The sequence below is a fragment of the Leuciscus leuciscus genome (assembly GCF_965113295.1).
Source record: "Leuciscus leuciscus genome assembly, chromosome: 15".
Classification (NCBI taxonomy): Eukaryota; Metazoa; Chordata; class Actinopteri; order Cypriniformes; family Leuciscidae; genus Leuciscus; species Leuciscus leuciscus.
Genome location: NC_138739.1, coordinates 21,054,641 through 21,072,414, shown reverse-complemented (window position 1 = coordinate 21,072,414; position 17,774 = coordinate 21,054,641). Strand labels below are relative to the sequence as shown.

The window sequence follows — 17,774 nt, the reverse complement described above, 5'->3', positions numbered from 1 at the left end:
AAAAAAACCGCATTGAAAAACGCTGGCGAATAACGCGCGCCGATATTCGTCCCGGTGAGTAGCTATAGGCTATCTCTTTAACATCATTTCATTTCAGTCTGTGATAAACCATCTTTCATGCAAAAACAACACAAATCTAAAAACCAACAAACAAAAACTATAAATGAAGTTGAACTGAATTGGTGTGTTATTTTTTGCTTACAAATTTATGTATTCTTCTGTTTTATTTTTATGTAGGCCTATATTGCTATATTTTTATATTTGAAAATGGAATCGTTTAATTATGGTAGGCCTTATTTATTTCCATTTTTCTATTTCTTTGTCCATTTGTTCATATGACAGATAAAATAACTTTATTTGTAACTTTATCCATCTATGAAAATGTAAACAAAACACTGAATGATTAAAATGTGTGTGTAACAGGTACAGAAAGTGTTCTGTTAAAACATGTGTATTGATTGTTATAATTCTCACAAAATGGTTTTTCATATATCTGGTGTACCTGCCTGAATGAGCATCTTTCCCCTTTAATTGCTGTGATGTCATCATGAGCCTACATAATTTCCTGTTTTGTCCCCTCCTCTTCCTCTTGGCATTGTAATTGTATAGAAGAGGTGGGTTATTTTTGGCTCCTGCTAATCCTCATTAATCTTTATTTTAATTGTTGCTTTTATGTCTATATCTTTATTGCAAATTATGTGTATTATGTTATTTTACTTACCTGTGTGGTTATTTTTGTCACTTTGCCCAATTTAAGTTATATTTGTGTCTTTGGCCTATATGTGGAGATGAAAAGCACATGGTAATTAAATCTACGTCACATTTGTTTTGTAGAGCAAAATAAGGGTGATTGTACTCAGAGGCTGCTTTTATTTGTTTTACATCAGGTATGTTTTCTCTGTATTCGCTCTTGGCATTGTAATTGTATGGAAGAGAGCAAAATAAGGGTGATTGTACTCAGAGGCTGCTTTTATTTGTTTTACATCAGATCTCAGAGAGTAAAACCCAGTGAAACCGCCGCCTGTTGTCCCGTGTCTGTCTTCACAACGCAGAAAAGTGATTTTATAACTGGTGTCGCGAGCCACCGGTTACACGTGGTGCCATAACCCTTCGGATTTCGCATGATCGTCTGATTACCGATCGCCGGAGCTGCTGCTTCAACAGACGACGGTGTGCCGTGAAAGATCGCTGGATGTGAGAGTGTTTCGCTGATCGCGGAGGCCGCAGCTCATTTCATCTCGTCCGATCTCGTCATCAGTGTTCTATCTTCTGTTGCTCATATCACAGACGGTAAAGGTTGAACGGTTGCCTTTTACGAGGTGTGATGAAAAACTGTTTAGATTTTTATTAATGACGATCGCCGTAAGGGCTTTGATGTGTTAGAAAAAAAAACGTTTCTTTTTTTTTGCTGCTGCACGCTCCTCAATGACAGTGTTTTTGTGATCAAAACTGGATTTTTTTTTTCTCTTTCTCCTCTTCTCCGTGCAAAGCTGTATTGAACTTTTTTTTTGCGCTGCTGCACACTCGATGACTGAGTGTTTGTGATCGTCACATACTTTGTTTTCCTCCGTGAAACGTCACACTGAACTGTTTTGAGAGTCTAAATGAGTATTTCTGCAAACTACACTTATCTGCATATTAAGTGATTTCAGTGTTTTGTTCTTATTTCTTTCTCATTTTCTGAAACTGTTATTACATTGATTTATTTTTATTTTAATTTTTTTCTCTATTCAAACTGAGTCATGTTTGAGGACACTGTTAGTCAGGATAATTATAGCCCTGTGCAACGGCCTAGTGCCATGTTCCCAGTAGGCAGGGGTAGTGGGGCTGTTCTTAATCGTCCTGACAATATGTCTGGAGTTTCACCTCGATGTTTTGGGAGAGGGAGGACATTCTTTAATGCAGAAATTGACCATGTACTTGCATCTGATTCAGCAATTGGTGCCTCTGTGAGCCCCGCTGCTTGTTCTACCCCTTTTGCACGACCTAACACTGATCGTGTAGTTACCCCTGAGTCTTTGGGGAGTATTATTTCTGATTTGGCACAGAAAATTGGTGAAAGCATTTCAGCCAGTCTCAACTTAACGCAACAGCCCAGCCCAGTGCAATCTAAGTCAAATGTACAGCATTCAGGCGAATGTTTTGATGCTTCTAATTTGAAAGTCATTGTCCAACATGATGTTGCGCCTCCACTGTTCTTTAGAGGTGATCAAAGTGATTCATTTACTGTACATGAATGGGAAGATTTGATGTACAGTTATTTGACCAGAAAGAAATGCACTGATGAAACTGCCTCTGATCTCATTTTGAGCAGGTTAGCTGGAAAAGCGAGAGATGTAGTCAAAGTGTCCTTGCGCAGCTTCCCTGGGCCGACTGCTACAGTGCTCCCCACCACCGTGTTCGATATACTGAAGCGCAATTTCAGTGAGTTGATGTATTCAAATATGCCTATGTCTGACTTTTATAACACCCTGCCTAGGGCGGACGAGAGCCCAATGGACTACTGGATACGGCTCAATAAGGCGATTGATGTGGCTGATGAGTGTTTGCGTAGACGGAACAAGTGTGTTGAGGACCCTGCTACTGAAGCTGTTATGATGTTTATCTCACACTGTCCAGATCCTGGCCTTGCTTTGTCTTTTCAGTTCAAGCCTGCTGAACAGTGGAGTGCTGCTGAAGTTCAAGAGCGACTGGATAGTCATCGCAGGACTCTGAAGAGAGCTTTTGCTAGAACTTCACGCTCATTGCCTGTGTCTGCTTGCCATCAGAACACTGTAACTGTCTGTGACGATTCTGTGTCAAGTTCTCCCAAACAGCCTGAACTCTCAAGTCAGATACCAAGTTTAACTGGTCAGTTGAACCCCAACGCTGCACCTTTTACTCCTGATGCTAGTATGCAGCAGTTGGTTGGCATGATGGACAAAGTCTTATCTCTCTGCACTGCCTCACTGTCCTTGTCCACCCCAAACTGTCCTGTCAGAACTTCAGACCCCAAGCCCAGTCTGAGCTCAGCATGTAGAGTATGTCAATCTAAAGAGCACACTACACATACTCATTGTATGCGCCAGAGGCTTTGTCGTAACTGCTTCAAACCTGGACACTTTAAGAGCAATTGTCCTAGGACGACAGGCCTTGAGCTGCCGCCTTCAGCCATTCAGTTAAACTAAATAGCCCATGTGCGGAGGGGGATAACATGGGCAGTGGCGTATTTCCCCTAAAAGATGAGTCAGACCCACATGAGATTTTTGTAAATAGTTGCAAATTGTTGCCACCCGACAAAACAGTGCTGTATGTGGGATCTCAGAAAATTGATGGAGCTAGTGAACTCTTTTATGCTCCTGTGACTGTCAGTGGCCAGTCCGTGCTGAATGGTATGCTAGATTCTGGCAGTATGGCTTGCACACTGAGTATGGAAAGTGAATCCAAGTTGTGTGCCGATGGAGTTCTCCCTCAACCCTCAGTGATTCCTGGTAATGTGGTCCTGGTGGGCTGCGGTGGTCTGACTACTTAGCCTAAGTGCACATATGACCTGGAAATCGAAGTCTACGGGTTCAAGTTTATCGTACCAACCTTAGTAGTGCCTGGACAGAAGGATGAGTTCATTATCGGCAGTAATGTAATCAAATGTGTGCTTCAGAAGATGAAAGCCGAAAAGAGATACTGGGAACTAATTTCCTGCCAAAACAGCAACTCTGAGTGTGAAGAATTTCTTGAGCTCTTGAGTGGTGTTTCTCGTTGGTCTGGTCCCCAACAGCCCGCTAAGCTCGGCACTGTTAGGCTTTGTCAGGCCGTTACCTTGCTTCCCAGGTGTGAGCACCTTGTCTGGGGAAAACTACCAGCTAACACTAATGTCTCCCCAGGAAGCTCACTACGTCACGTTCAGCGCCACGTCATGTTCTTGTTGGACGTGTAGTGACTCCTATGTGGGGTGATCGATGGGTGCCGATGAAGATCTTAAATCCCACCCAGTCTCCAATTACTCTTCGACGTAACGCTAAGCTGGCTGATGTGTCTCCTTGTTTAGCAGTGGAGGATGTTACAGTGTCACAAGATGTGTGCAAACCTCAAGTTTCTGATGCAGCTTTCCCCAAGTCTATTCCACCTGTTGACCCTGTGCGGTCACTGCATGAGTATGGTTTGGAGGACATTGATATCGAAAAGTGTGAGGTCTCAAAGTCATGGAAGGAGCAGTTGACGAGTCTTATCGTGTCCTATCAAGATGTTTTCTCCAGAGACAGACTCGATTGTGGAGAGGTGAAAGACTTTGTCCACCGAATTCATCTGAGCGATGAGCGTCCGTTTCGCCTGCCATATCGCCGAACCCCTCCTGCCCACTACCAGAAGTTGAGAGAGGTACTTTCTGAAATGGAAGAGAAAGGCATCATTAGCAAATCCGTCAGCGAGTATGCATCTCCTTTGGTAATGGTATGGAAGAAGGATGGATCTCTCAGAGTCTGTACGGACTTTCGCTGGCTTAATGCAAAGACCATTAAGGATGCTCATCCTTTGCCTCATCAGGCAGACTGCCTGGCTGCTCTAGGAGGCAATCTTCTCTTCAGCTCTGTTGATTTGACGTCAGGATTTTACAACGTCCCGCTCCATGTTTCCGATCGTCATTACACAGCATTTACAACACCAATGGGCTTTTACGAATACAACCGTCTTCCCCAAGGCCTGTGTAACAGCCCAGCATCCTTTATGCGCATGATGCTCAGTGTGTTTGGAGATCTAAATTTTTCCAGCCTCCTTTGCTATCTAGATGATTTGCTGGATTTCGCCCGCTCTGAAGAGGAGGCTTTGAAACGCTTGGAAGTAGTGTTTTCACGGTTGAGAGCTAGTAATTTGAAGTTGGCTCCGAAAAAGTGTCACTTTCTCAGGCGCTCCATCAAATTTCTGGGCCATGTGATCAGCGGATCTGGAGTTTCCGTGGATGAAGACAAGGTAGCAGTCATTTCAGCCTTTCAAAAGAATGACCTGATGAAGGAAGATAATGTCACACCTTCGCCAAAGAAACTAAGATCATTTCTGGGCATGGTTCTATATTACCAGAGCTTCATCCCTGGCTGTACACGTGTCGCAAAACCATTGTTCAATTTGACGGCCGGTCAAAAACGTTTGGCGAAAGGCACAAGTAGCCGTAATCGATCTGGCACTTATCGGGAGTTGTCTCCCCAGGACTGGACTCCTGATTGTGATGTCGCCTTCGAGGAGTTAAAGAGAGCCCTTGTCGAGAGCGTGGTCCTGGCACACCCTGACTTTGAGCGTCCATTTATTCTCTGCACTGATGCATCGTTGGACGGCCTGGGTGCAGTACTTTCTCAAGTTCCCAGTGGTGAGGACAAAGCACGTCCCATAGCCTTCGCCAGCAAGTCTTTGAGCCGCAGCCAAGCCAATTACCCTGCACACAGACTAGAATTCTTGGCCCTCAAGTGGGCAGTGTGCGACAAGTTCAGTCACTGGCTTAAAGGTCATGAGTTTACCGTGTGGACGGATAACAATCCCCTTACCTACATCTTGACAAAACCTAAACTGGATGCATGTGAGCAGCGCTGGGTTTCAAAACTTGCCCCGTACAACTTTAAGATCAAGTACGTTCCTGGAAGGTTGAATGTCGTGGCGGATGCACTCAGTCGTGACCCGTTCGTCTATCCAGTGAGTCAGCGACTTCTGTCCGAGCCTTACTCTGAACTGTTGAAGTATGTTCACAGTGTGGAAGATGATTCTGTACAGAAAACATTCCATCTCACGTGCCAGCCGCAGACACTTGAAACTGACCTCAATCTAAGCTCTGAGATAAACTCTTCCATGACTTCTGAGGATGTGTCGTCTATCTTGTCTGTCTGTGATGATTGGGATTCAGGAGCTGCATCCAGAGCAACATCCGTGGGTGATCATTTGACTTCTTTGATTCCCGACTGTCAAGACGTAATCCATGCCTTTCCATTGTCTGAACTGCAGTGTCAGCAGCACAAAGACGCAGTTATTTCGAGGGTGGCTTTCTATGTCAGCAGGAAGCGCAGACCTACCAGGCGTGAGCGTGCGAATGAGGATTTGCTAGTTTTGAGGATTTTGAGGCAGTGGGAAAAACTCTGTTTGCTTCATGGCATCCTGTATAGAGCTGTCAAAGATCCACTCTCTAAGCATAAAAAGTTTCAATTCGTCCTGCCTGCCTCTATGAAACAGCAAGCACTCTCTGGTGTTCATGATCTGGCCGGTCACCAAGGTCAGCCACGTACCCTGTCTTTAGCCCGCCAGAGGTTCTATTGGCCTGGGATGGAACGTGATGTGCGTGATTACGTCAAGACTTGTGTTCGTTGTGTCCTGAGTAAAACTCCAGAGCCAGCAGCAAGAGCGCCCTTGGAGAGCATCAAGACCATTGCCCCATTGGAGCTCATCTGTATTGATTTCTGGTCTGCTGAAGATAGGAACAATAAATCTGTGGATGTCTTGGTAATTACGGATCATTTCACCAAGTTAGCTCACGCTTTTCCTTGCTGAAACCAATGTGCTAAAAGTGTTGCTAAGAAACTGTGGGATGGCTTCTTTTGTATCTATGGATTTCCCCAGCGTATCCATTCGGACCAGGGAGCAAATTTTGAGAGTGAGCTGATAGCAGAGCTTCTTGATATTGCCGGTGTTGACAAGTCACGGACTTCCCCGTACCACCCAATGGGGAATGGTGGAACTGAAAGGTTTAACAGAACGTTAGGTAACATGTTGAGATCGCTTCCACCCGGATCTAAGCAAAAGTGGCCACAGTTGGTACAAACAATGACATTCATGTATAACTGCACTGCCCATGAAACAACTGGGTTTGCCCCTTTTTACCTGATGTTCGGGAGGGTGCCGAGATTACCTGTTGACCTTATGTTTCAAAGCGTGCTTCGTGATGAGTCAATCTGTGATTACAATGACTATGTTCAATCTCTTGTCAGTGATCTAAAGTCTGCTATGGCGCTGGCCCAAAAGAACTCTACTGCAGAACAAAAACATCAGTCTGATCAGTACAATAAGAGAGTCAAAGGATTGCCTCTGTCAGTTGGTGATCATGTTCTCATTGCCAACAAAGGCTGCAGAGGTAAACGGAAGCTTGCCGATAAATGGGAACCCACCATGTATTCCGTTGTTGCCTCCAAACCTTCCCTGCACATTTACAAGATCCGTGACAAATCTGGTCATGAGAAAGTGGTACATCGGAATCTATTGTTGCCAGTTAACTTTCTTCCTTTGCCCTCAACTGATTTTTCTGTTGGTGAAAGTGCTAGTGGTGGTCCTTGTTCCACACCTTCTCAGTCTGTATGTGATGTGGTTGAATCAACCTTACCTGTCACTGATGATTTGTCACATGCAGAGTCCATGTCTGTCATTTCTCACATTGCTGTTTGTGATGATGATCGTACTGCTTCTTGGGTCTCATCCCATTCTTCTCAAACTGTTTCTGAAGCACAAAATGAGTTTTCTGTTGACCTTGACACTGTAGCTAGTGCCTTTTCTACTGTTCCTGTTCCTGACAGTTCACGTGATCCTTTGGTTGACCATAACTCTGACGATCGTTACACTACCAGGTTTGGTAGAGTACTTAGACCTGTTCGTAGGCTGATTGAGTCAATGGTTCAACTCGAAACCTTACTTGGTGTGGAGTCTGTATCTCCTGTTATTCATGTATAGGTTTGTGTATAATATTACACGATCTCTGGTAATACATCGCAACCAAAGTGTAATCTTCTCTATTTTGTGTATATCAATCCTGTTTATGTACCTGGTCTGAGTTTTTCAAAGTGTAATGGGCACTTTGTGTATGCCTACAAAATGTGTCGAAGTTTGGCCAACTTTCTCCATATTTGTATCCCTTGTTTGGGTAACTTTCTATGTGGTGTCTTCACTGTTTTTAAAGTGTAGACCATGTAATTCAAGTGACCAGTGTTTTATTTGTTATACTCTAAGAATTTTGTGTGAATTCTGGGGGGTGAGTGTAACAGGTACAGAAAGTGTTCTGTTAAAACATGTGTATTGATTGTTATAATTCTCACAAAATGGTTTTTCATATATCTGGTGTACCTGCCTGAATGAGCATCTTTCCCCTTTAATTGCTGTGATGTCATCATGAGCCTACATAATTTCCTGTTTTGTCCCCTCCTCTTCCTCTTGGCATTGTAATTGTATGGAAGAGGTGGGCTATTTTTGGCTCCTGCTAATCCTCATTAATCTTTATTTTAATTGTTGCTTTTATGTCTATATCTTTATTGCAAATTATGTGTATTATGTTATTTTACTTACCTGTGTGGTTATTTTTGTCACTTTGCCCAATTTAAGTTATATTTGTGTCTTTGGCCTATATGTGGAGATGAAAAGCACATGGTAATTAAATCTACGTCACATTTGTTTTGTAGAGCAAAATAAGGGTGATTGTACTCAGAGGCTGCTTTTATTTGTTTTACATCAGGTATGTTTTCTCTGTATTCGCTCTTGGCATTGTAATTGTATGGAAGAGAGCAAAATAAGGGTGATTGTACTCAGAGGCTGCTTTTATTTGTTTTACATCAGATCTCAGAGAGTAAAACCCAGTGAAACCGCCGCCTGTTGTCCCGTGTCTGTCTTCACAACGCAGAAAAGTGATTTTATAACTGGTGTCGCGAGCCACCGGTTACATGTGCAATAATGAAAACATCAGTTTGCTAACTGATTATTTTTGATTTGAGCAGATCTGCTGTTCCTGCCACAGAACCTGAAGCTCCTCCCACTGCAGTCCACATATAAATGCTGGAATATTCCCATCAGTCTAGAATTGAAGACAGCTGAACAGTGAGAACATGAGTGATCCAGAGTCCTGCAGAATGAAACCTGAAGATACTGAAGAACAAATAGGTTGGTGTTTATTCTTGATTCGTCATTAATGAGTAAGGAATATTAAATTCATAAAACTGAATTTATTGAACTAAAAGAGCTTTGAAATAACATGTTTAAAGTATCAAATAATATACAGGACACTGGAGCCTGAAACTGAAATGTTCTTTTCTATGTTTTTTTCATTTTCTTTTTCAACAAAGTTATAAATTAAACAAGTTACTGAGACACTTCTACAGTTTGTGTAAAAGATTGTGTACATTTTTTTTTTATTAATACGGAGCCCCCCTAGTCCCACTTTGGCAAAAAAAAATTATTATAACTATCTTGTGGCCTCAAGATAGTAACTCGTGGCCTCAAGATAGTAACTCGTGGCCTCAAGATAGTAACTCGTGGCCTCAAGATAATAACTCGTGGCCTCAAGATAGTAACTCGTGGCCTCAAGATAGTATCTCGTGGCCTCAAGATAGTAACTCGTGGCCTCAAGATAGTATATCTCGTGGCCTCAAGATAGTAACTCGTGGCCTCAAGATAAGTAACTCGTGGCCTCAAGATACTAACTCGTGGCCACGAGAAAGTGAGTTTTTTCAAGGCGAACGTTCCTTTTAATGTTTCCATGGCGACGCGTCACGCGATACACCGCAGCCACAATAATACTGTATGACAGATGTGTCGCTTTTATTTCGCTTTTCCTTTTTTATTCAAAATATTCACAAACTTGCTTACCATGTCATCAACTAGCCCCTGAGAGTACGGCGCCACATTTAGAATGTTCAGTGCTGCCAGATCCAAACTGTGCTTTCGCGCATTGGCTGGCGCTGAGCCAGAGTCGGACGCGTTCAGCGCTGTCATCACAACTAAGCAGTTTTTTCAACTTCATAATGTTTATTTTTGGTTTCAGATATTTAAATACACATAAGCACGAGTAAAACAATACATTTGGAGTTTGTAAAACACACTGATGTCTGTGGAAGCAGCAATAACAATCTATTCAAAGATAATTTGCCGACATGTGTTATTCATATTAGACAAACATAGTGCAAGACAAGGAACTATAAAGTTTACTCTATTCTTCTCAGTTCACCGGCCACTTTCTTGCATTTATTTCGGGAGAAACTGATGAATTTACGTGCTGTAAATCCGACTGACAGGACAACATTGCAGCGCCCATCTCATGTTATTATAGATCAAGATTATTTATAAAGGTTTTTAAACGAGCCAGAGTCGGACGCGTTCAGCGCTGTCATCACAACTAAGCAGTTTTTCAACTTCATAATGTTTATTTTTGGTTTCAGATATTTAAATACACATAAGCACGAGTAAAACAATACATTTGGAGTTTGTTAAACACACTGATGTCTGTGGAAGCAGCAATAACAATCTATTCAAAGATAATTTGCCGACATGTGTTATTCATATTAGACAAACATAGTGCAAGACAAGGAACTATAAAGTTTACTCTATTCTTCTCAGTTCACCGGCCACTTTCTTGCATTTATTTCGGGAGAAACTGATGAATTCACGTGCTGTAAATCCGACGGACACATGCAGCGCCCATCATGTTATTATAGATCAAGATTATTTATAAAGGTTTTTAAACGACTAAACACACTCACTTACACGTATGTGAGAATCGGAATATCAGATAGGCTAGTTGATGACATGGTAAGCAAGTTTGTGAATATTTTGAATAAAAAAGGAAAATCGAAATAAAAGCGACACATCTGTCATACAGTATTATTGTGGCTGCGGTGTATCGCGTGACGCGTCGCCATGGAAACATTAACATGGAAACGTTCGCCTTGAAAAAAACTCACTTTCTCGTGGCCACGAGTTAGTATCTTGAGGCCACGAGTTACTATCTTGAGGCCACGAGTTACTATCTTGAGGCCACGAGTTACTATCTTGAGGCCACGAGATATACTATCTTGAGGCCACGAGTTAGTATCTTGAGGCCACGAGATACTATCTTGAGGCCACGAGTTATTATCTTGAGGCCACAAGTTACTATCTTGAGGCCACAAGATAGTTATAATATTTTTTTTTTGCCAAAGTGGGACTAGGGGGGCTCCGTAAATTAATAATAAAACAAAAATCATTACATTAATTAAATATCTGAGAGATTGTATCAGAAACATGAGATTTGTGTCTATACATAATATTGTATTGCAGTTGTCTATGTTCTTGTGTTACATTAGTGTTAACTTTATGACATTTCCTTTTAATTGTTTAAGGTTATACAGAAAATAAACTCCCTCACGACTGTACATAGAATAACTGGTTTGGAGAATGGATGAATGAAAATAAAACTTTGTTTTAATTAATTTTAGGCTTAAGTGAACAGAATGAGGATAGTGAAGACCAGAGTGAAAGAGATGAGAAACATCATCATGTCAAAATCGGAGAAAAATCTTTGAGTAGAGACAAAAATTCTTGCCTTCATTGTGGAAAGAGATTCCCAAGCGAAACAAGTCTTAAACTTCACATGACAGTTCATAGTGGAGAGAAACCACACACATGTGATCAATGTGGGAAGAGTTTCACACAAAAAGGAAACCTTAATGTACACATGAAAATCCACACTGGAGAGAATCTGCACACATGTGATCAGTGTGGGAAGAGTTTTGCATACAAACATCACTTTAACGAACACATGAGGATACACACTGGAGAGAAACGACACGCATGTGAGCAGTGTGGAAAGAGTTTTACACTAAAAGAAAACCTTAAGAGACACATGAGAATCCACACTGGAGAGAAGCCGCACACATGTGATCAGTGTGGGAAGAGTTTCACACAAAAAGGAAGCCTTATTAATCACATGAGGATCCACACTGGAGAGAAACCACACACATGTGATCAGTGTGGGAAGAGTTTCACACAAAAAGGCCACCTTAATCATCACATGAAAATCCACACTGTAGAGAAGCCGTACACATGTGATCAGTGTGGGAAGAGTTTCACACAAAAAGGAAACTTTAATAATCACATGAGGATCCACACTGGAGAGAAACCACACACATGTGATGATCAGTGTGGGAAGAGTTTCTCACACAAAGGACACCTTAATATTCACATGAAAATCCACACTGGAGAGAATCTGCACACATGTGATCAGTGTGGGAAGAGTTTCACACAAAAAGGACACCTTAATGAACACATGAAAATCCACACTGGAGAGAAGCCGCACACATGTGATCAGTGTGGGAAGAGTTTCACACAAAAAGGAACCCTTAAGGAACACATGAAAATCCACACTGGAGAGAAACCACATACATGTGATCAGTGTGGGAAGAGTTTTGCACAGGCATTCAGTCTTAAATTACATCTACGTTTTCATTCTGGTGACAGATCGTTTTACTGTGATCAGTGCGGGAAAACGTATTTTTCAGCATCATCCCTAAAGGTCCATCTGAAAGTTCATACACAAGAGAAGCCTCACGTGTGTTCTTTGTGTGGAAAGAGTTTTAGTCGGCCGAGTAATTTAAAAGCACACCAGAAAAGACACAGCGGTGTGAAGAATCATGTGTGCTTTGATTGTGGGAAGACCTTTTTTAATAATGCTGAACTGAAACAGCACCAGAGAATTCACACTGTGATACGAGATTCAGTCAGTCAGGAAACATGAAAAAGCATAATAGGAGCCACACTGGAGAGAAGCCTTGCATGTGTTCAGTGCGGGAAGAGTTTCACATGAAAAGTAGCCCTTAATGATCACATAAGGCCATGAGTACCTGGGTATTCGAAATCAATTGTGAAAACTCTGAGAACACAATTGTAAATTCCTTGTACTTTTAGCTGCCTGTGTAATAATAATTTTCATGAACAGTATTTTTTTATTTTTTATTAATCTTTTATTAACTGTTATGTTGACTTATCAATGTTTTAATCTTGGCAAATAAAATGTGGCATTTCTTTGATCGCTTCATGAGTATTATGTTACTACTTACACCCTCACTCACTCGAGCTGTCATTTCTTTGTTTTATCGAGTACACTGATAAAAATGATGTTGTGGTGAAGTAAATGCTACAGAAAAAAACAAATGTAGTTCAGGCAAGTAAGTACATCCTTTATTAGTACTCAATTCAATATTGCGCTATTTTGTGCATTTTCTGATCAGTCAGAAAACGATTGGTCATTTAAAAAAAAACTACTTTTTAACCACAAATGCCCGTCAACCATCTCTGAGATGCGCCATGCATAGCATCATCACATTGGAAAGGTCACGCATCACATCATCTATCTAAGTTATTTGTCTGAGTACTCCGGTTCAAAAAGGATAGGGAAGGACGAAAAACATCTCATTTTCTCCTCCAACTTCAAAATCGTCCTCATCTTTGTTTTAGTTTATTATTATTTTTTATTTTTCGTTACCTTTCCAACGTGATGCCGTAATGCGTGTATGCAGAATGCAGAGAAATCTGTTTTTTATTTTTATTTGGATTATTTTAATTGTCTTCCTGTCATGCTCTGTGGGAACGATGGGAAACCACAGTTTACCTAAGTGAAATGTTAGCAGCTGTGGTAAATAGCTGTTGTTACAGATTTACCATTAAGCTTGGTTTGCTTGATTATTTTTAGCATATATAAATTCTGTAATGTGACCAGCAATATTAACATTAACCTATACCTATGATATTAGGGCCTTAATATTGACATGATAAAAATGTATTGAGACCAAGCAAAAAAAAGTCCAGTTTCTTCCCCTACTCACATAGAGATGCAGGATGTCATTTTTTCTAATGCATCCCATATAAAATTAACACTGGTTAAATGACGTACAAGAGAGAAGTGCAATCTTCACACACTGGGCCATTTTGTGAATCTGAAACGAATAGAGGTTGAGTTGAAGTTTCAAATGTTTTTAGCAGACATGATGTTCTGGTTGAAGAACTTCAGGATCAGTCGGGATGCAGTTACCAGATACTTTACTCAGCATACTCACATAGTGGTTTTACTTACAGCTGTTTTACTATAATTGTGAAAGTTAAAATGACAATAACCCATACTCAGAATTTTTCCTCTGCATTTAACCCATCCAAGTCAGTGCACACTTTAGGATTAGGAGTAGTGAACACACACACACCCCCACCCAAAGCAGTGGCCAGCCATTTTTGCTGTGGCACCCAGGGAGCGATTGGGGGTTATGTATTGACTTGCTCACCTCAGTCATTTCCTGCCAGTATTGAGAATCAAAGTCTCCAGTCTGTGTCTCTAACCATTAGGCCATGACTGTCCCCAAATGTGAGGCTCAAAATGTTGAAATTAGTTAACAATATCCTCACTATGGTGCAAGCTGTCAAAACAACTTGAGAGTCAACTTCACTATTTGATAGGCTTGTATATGAAATAAAATTCTATTAAGATGTTTGTTAAATCATTTAAGATATTTAAGACATTTTATTAGCACTTGTGCTCCGGAATAAATTTTACAGTTAGAGAATAACTGATTGATTGAATCAGTCGCCTGACCCATTCAGATCACTAGATCATTGAACTCCACAGAAGAAAGTCAGACCAACTATTCCTTTAAATTTAATTTACCATAGCATAGATGCATTAACGCTTTCTGATACTTGTTTCAATTATCATTTGTTTATTTATAACATTTCCAGACGCCTTGGAAACCACAATGAGGAGGAAGATATGCTTTAATAAAGAATAAAACATTTTTAACACAATTACTACAATATACATTTCTCCATACAGCACAAAAACAATCCAACAAATATAGAAGTGTTTAAAAATTTAATGATATAATATTGATATGATGATTTGTAAATTGACATTGATTTGCAAAGCATACAGAAAAACTCTTAACACCTACTCACAGTGTATCATTTGTAAGGGTTGTTTAAGTTCACCATCTATTGACCACATGGGAGAATATAGGATTAATCATTGAGGAACTGATGATGATTGACTGTTTTCTGTCTGTTTCCTCATTTTCTGTTCAACTTTCATGGATCTGAAATGATCAACCAATACTGCAACAGTAGCCACGCCCACCAGAACAGAGAGGACCAATCGGAAAACACAGCTTCAGTAAAACTACAACACTGGACAGAGTCTGAGAGAAGAAAAATAAAAACACTAAACGTGCACCCAATACCTCAAACAGGCGCAATATGCTTGCACCAAAAGCAAATTATATTAAAATATTATTAGAAAATGTATTTTTATGGTGTTTTCCTAAATAATGCCTCACTGCCTGAAAATGACCATATTACATCCATTGATATACCTGAACATTGTTGACAAAGTTGTGTGATGTTGAAATGTTTGGTCTGGTTTCTGATGGGATTGTTGATCACACAGCTGTAAGTGCTTTTATCCTGATATTCCACCTCCAGAGGTAGAGAGAGACTGATGCTGAGATCAGACACACTGATGCTGGACAATACACTGATTCCTTTGTACCAGGAGAGAGTCACATGACTCACATTCAACACTGAACACACCAGTGAACATCTGGACACTGATGATCTTGATGATGATGAACATTGTGAAGAGTTACTGACAATCTCAGGTACAGGCAGAGGAGCTGGAAAAGATCTGGAAGATGAGGGAAGCTCGATGAGGTGAGACTCGCCATGATCACTTGGAGTTTGACTCTCCTCGTTTTGTGTAATTGTAGTGATGATTGAAACAGCTGCTTTCACACAAAAATCAACATTTGAAAGTGACAACAAAATGTATTAAAGTAAGAGAAATAAAGGTTAAAAGACAATGTGACAGTGATATTTATCTCACCATCTACAATAACCATGAATATCTCCCGCAAGGTTCTTCTGGAGCTGCTGATAGACACTGTATAATATCCAGCGTCACTGAATCTGGTGTTTGTGATGGTCAGAGATCCAGTCGGATGCAGTTTCAGTCGGTCTCTGAATTTCCCATCAAAACCAGGATACGTAGGAATACTGTGTTCATAGACTTCAGCAATACATGATTTATCAGGTTCAAACTTCCATGTTATGTGATCATTTCTCTGAATGTTAGTAACATCAGTGTGTAGAGTGACAGAATCTCCCTCCATCACCGATATTATCTTTATTCCATCCGCTTCCACATCTGCAATATATTTATATAAAAAAAGAGTCGATGGGTAAAAACGTTTACAATTTTTAAAAACGGAAGTGTTCATCAACAGGAATTGTTTCATTCTTATTTCCAGAATTAATATGATCTTAGTTACCATAATTGTTCACTGCATGTTCATAAATCTGAGAACACAAATTCTAGATAGCATGAAAGCAAAGAGAGATCCAGAGAGCCAAGAGATTCATCAATGCACTTGCAAAACGCATTTATTAGAAGCAGAATAATTAATAATAATAATAATAATAATTTAAAAATACACTCACCATGAACGCATATAAAACAAGTCAACAAGCTCCACAGAAACATTTTTGAAAGACTGGATTTAGAAGAGCACAAAAATATATCTGATAACCCTCCTACTGTTATGAGAAGGTTTCCACTGAAAATTACCACACGTTTAGAAGAACTGGGTTCACAACAGTCTCTGATTTGCAGAGTATAATTAGACTGAAGGTTTAATATCAGGTTATCATCACTATCACTCACACACTGCAACTGAAACTAAAGTAGCCACTTCTTGTTCTGAGCAACTTTCAAAAACAACAATGAAAGGTCTTGCGTTACTATTTCACTATTGGCTCATTTCACCATGGTGAAATTAACCAATGTTGCACTATATTTGATTTGATAATTTGATACAGAGATTGGAAAAAGAAAAAGTTGGCAAACTTTATGTTTATGTGGTTGAGAGATATGTAAATGTGCTCCTTTTCCTCATGCATATTATCAATGGCCAACTCCCTAGAAATACAATATTTATATTTTACATTATAAATGGGAATAATATAGTATATATTTTTTCTTTGTAGAACTAGGCTACGTTTTTCTCACATAGCAAAAATTGCTGCCACTTCCAGCTCAACACCGGTCTTCACTGTCACAGATGTAACAATATTAGTTCCTGGAATATTCATGATATTTAAGAGGGCGTGTTCTTGAGGCATGCAAACGAATGGAACTTAAAATATTGATGCACACGCCTCAAATCACAACTTTTTAATGGATTCAATGTTCACACTGGTAGGCCTACAAGGGCAGCGCCAGCGAATTTATAATGCATGTGCTGAGGGGGTGCTAGATCATTGACACGGGGAGCTGCACAATTATAGGCAATATATATATTTTTATATTTTTAGGTCAAACTGTTCTTGTCTGTCAGTCATATAATGCAGACCTATGGTCACCACCTCAAAGAGCATGCACAGAGAAGTCCAAATTAAACAATTCCCCATTGTAAGTACACATTGATGGCCTAAGACACAAAACCAGCGGTTTGTGTGAGAAAACGAACAGTATTTATATTGTTTTTACCTCTTGTACACAACCACGGCGCTTTCCGGCACTTGCGCAGACTAAGCCAGAACGCGCGCACACGTCACACACCAGGAAGCGTGCACGCCCTCAGATCACTTGGACGTGGTTGTGTACGATATAAATACTGTTCGTTTTCTCACACAAACCGCTCATTTCGTGTCTTATGTGTACTTACGATGGGGAATTGTTTAATTTGGACTTCTCTGTGCATGCTCTTTGAGGTGGTGACTATATGACTGACAGACAAGAACGGTTTGACCTAAAAATATCAAAATTGAAACTACTGCGGAAACAAAGACACCTACATCTAGGATGACCTTGAGGTAAGCTAAAACATATTTCAAAGTGAACTATCCCTTTAACGTGCAATGCAAGTGACTGCGTGGGTGCTTCTTATTTATTCAATCCAGGCAATGGTTGATGAAAAATTTATTAAAATTAAGATACAATTTATCCAAAACGTAATTCACTTTAAAGAAAGGTTTTCTACAAAACAAAACTTAATGAAGTG

The 17,774-nt window shown here is 40.3% G+C and overlaps 2 protein-coding genes across 2 annotated transcripts in view; one reads left to right on the top strand and one right to left on the bottom strand.

Moving 5' to 3' along the window:
* LOC309474978 (uncharacterized protein) overlaps positions 1 to 17,774 on the top strand; it is a 187,677-nt gene that overhangs the window by 134,442 nt on the left and 35,461 nt on the right. The window lies entirely within an intron of this gene.
* Positions 14,479 to 16,449, bottom strand: LOC309475634 (uncharacterized protein). The gene is made up of 3 exons (XM_082138509.1): positions 15,599 to 16,449; positions 15,090 to 15,500; positions 14,479 to 14,915 (listed from the first exon to the last, which is right to left on the bottom strand). Exons 1-3 carry the CDS (start codon positions 16,044 to 16,046, stop codon positions 14,806 to 14,808), a joined length of 969 nt encoding a protein of 322 aa, XP_081994635.1. The 5' UTR covers positions 16,047 to 16,449; the 3' UTR covers positions 14,479 to 14,805.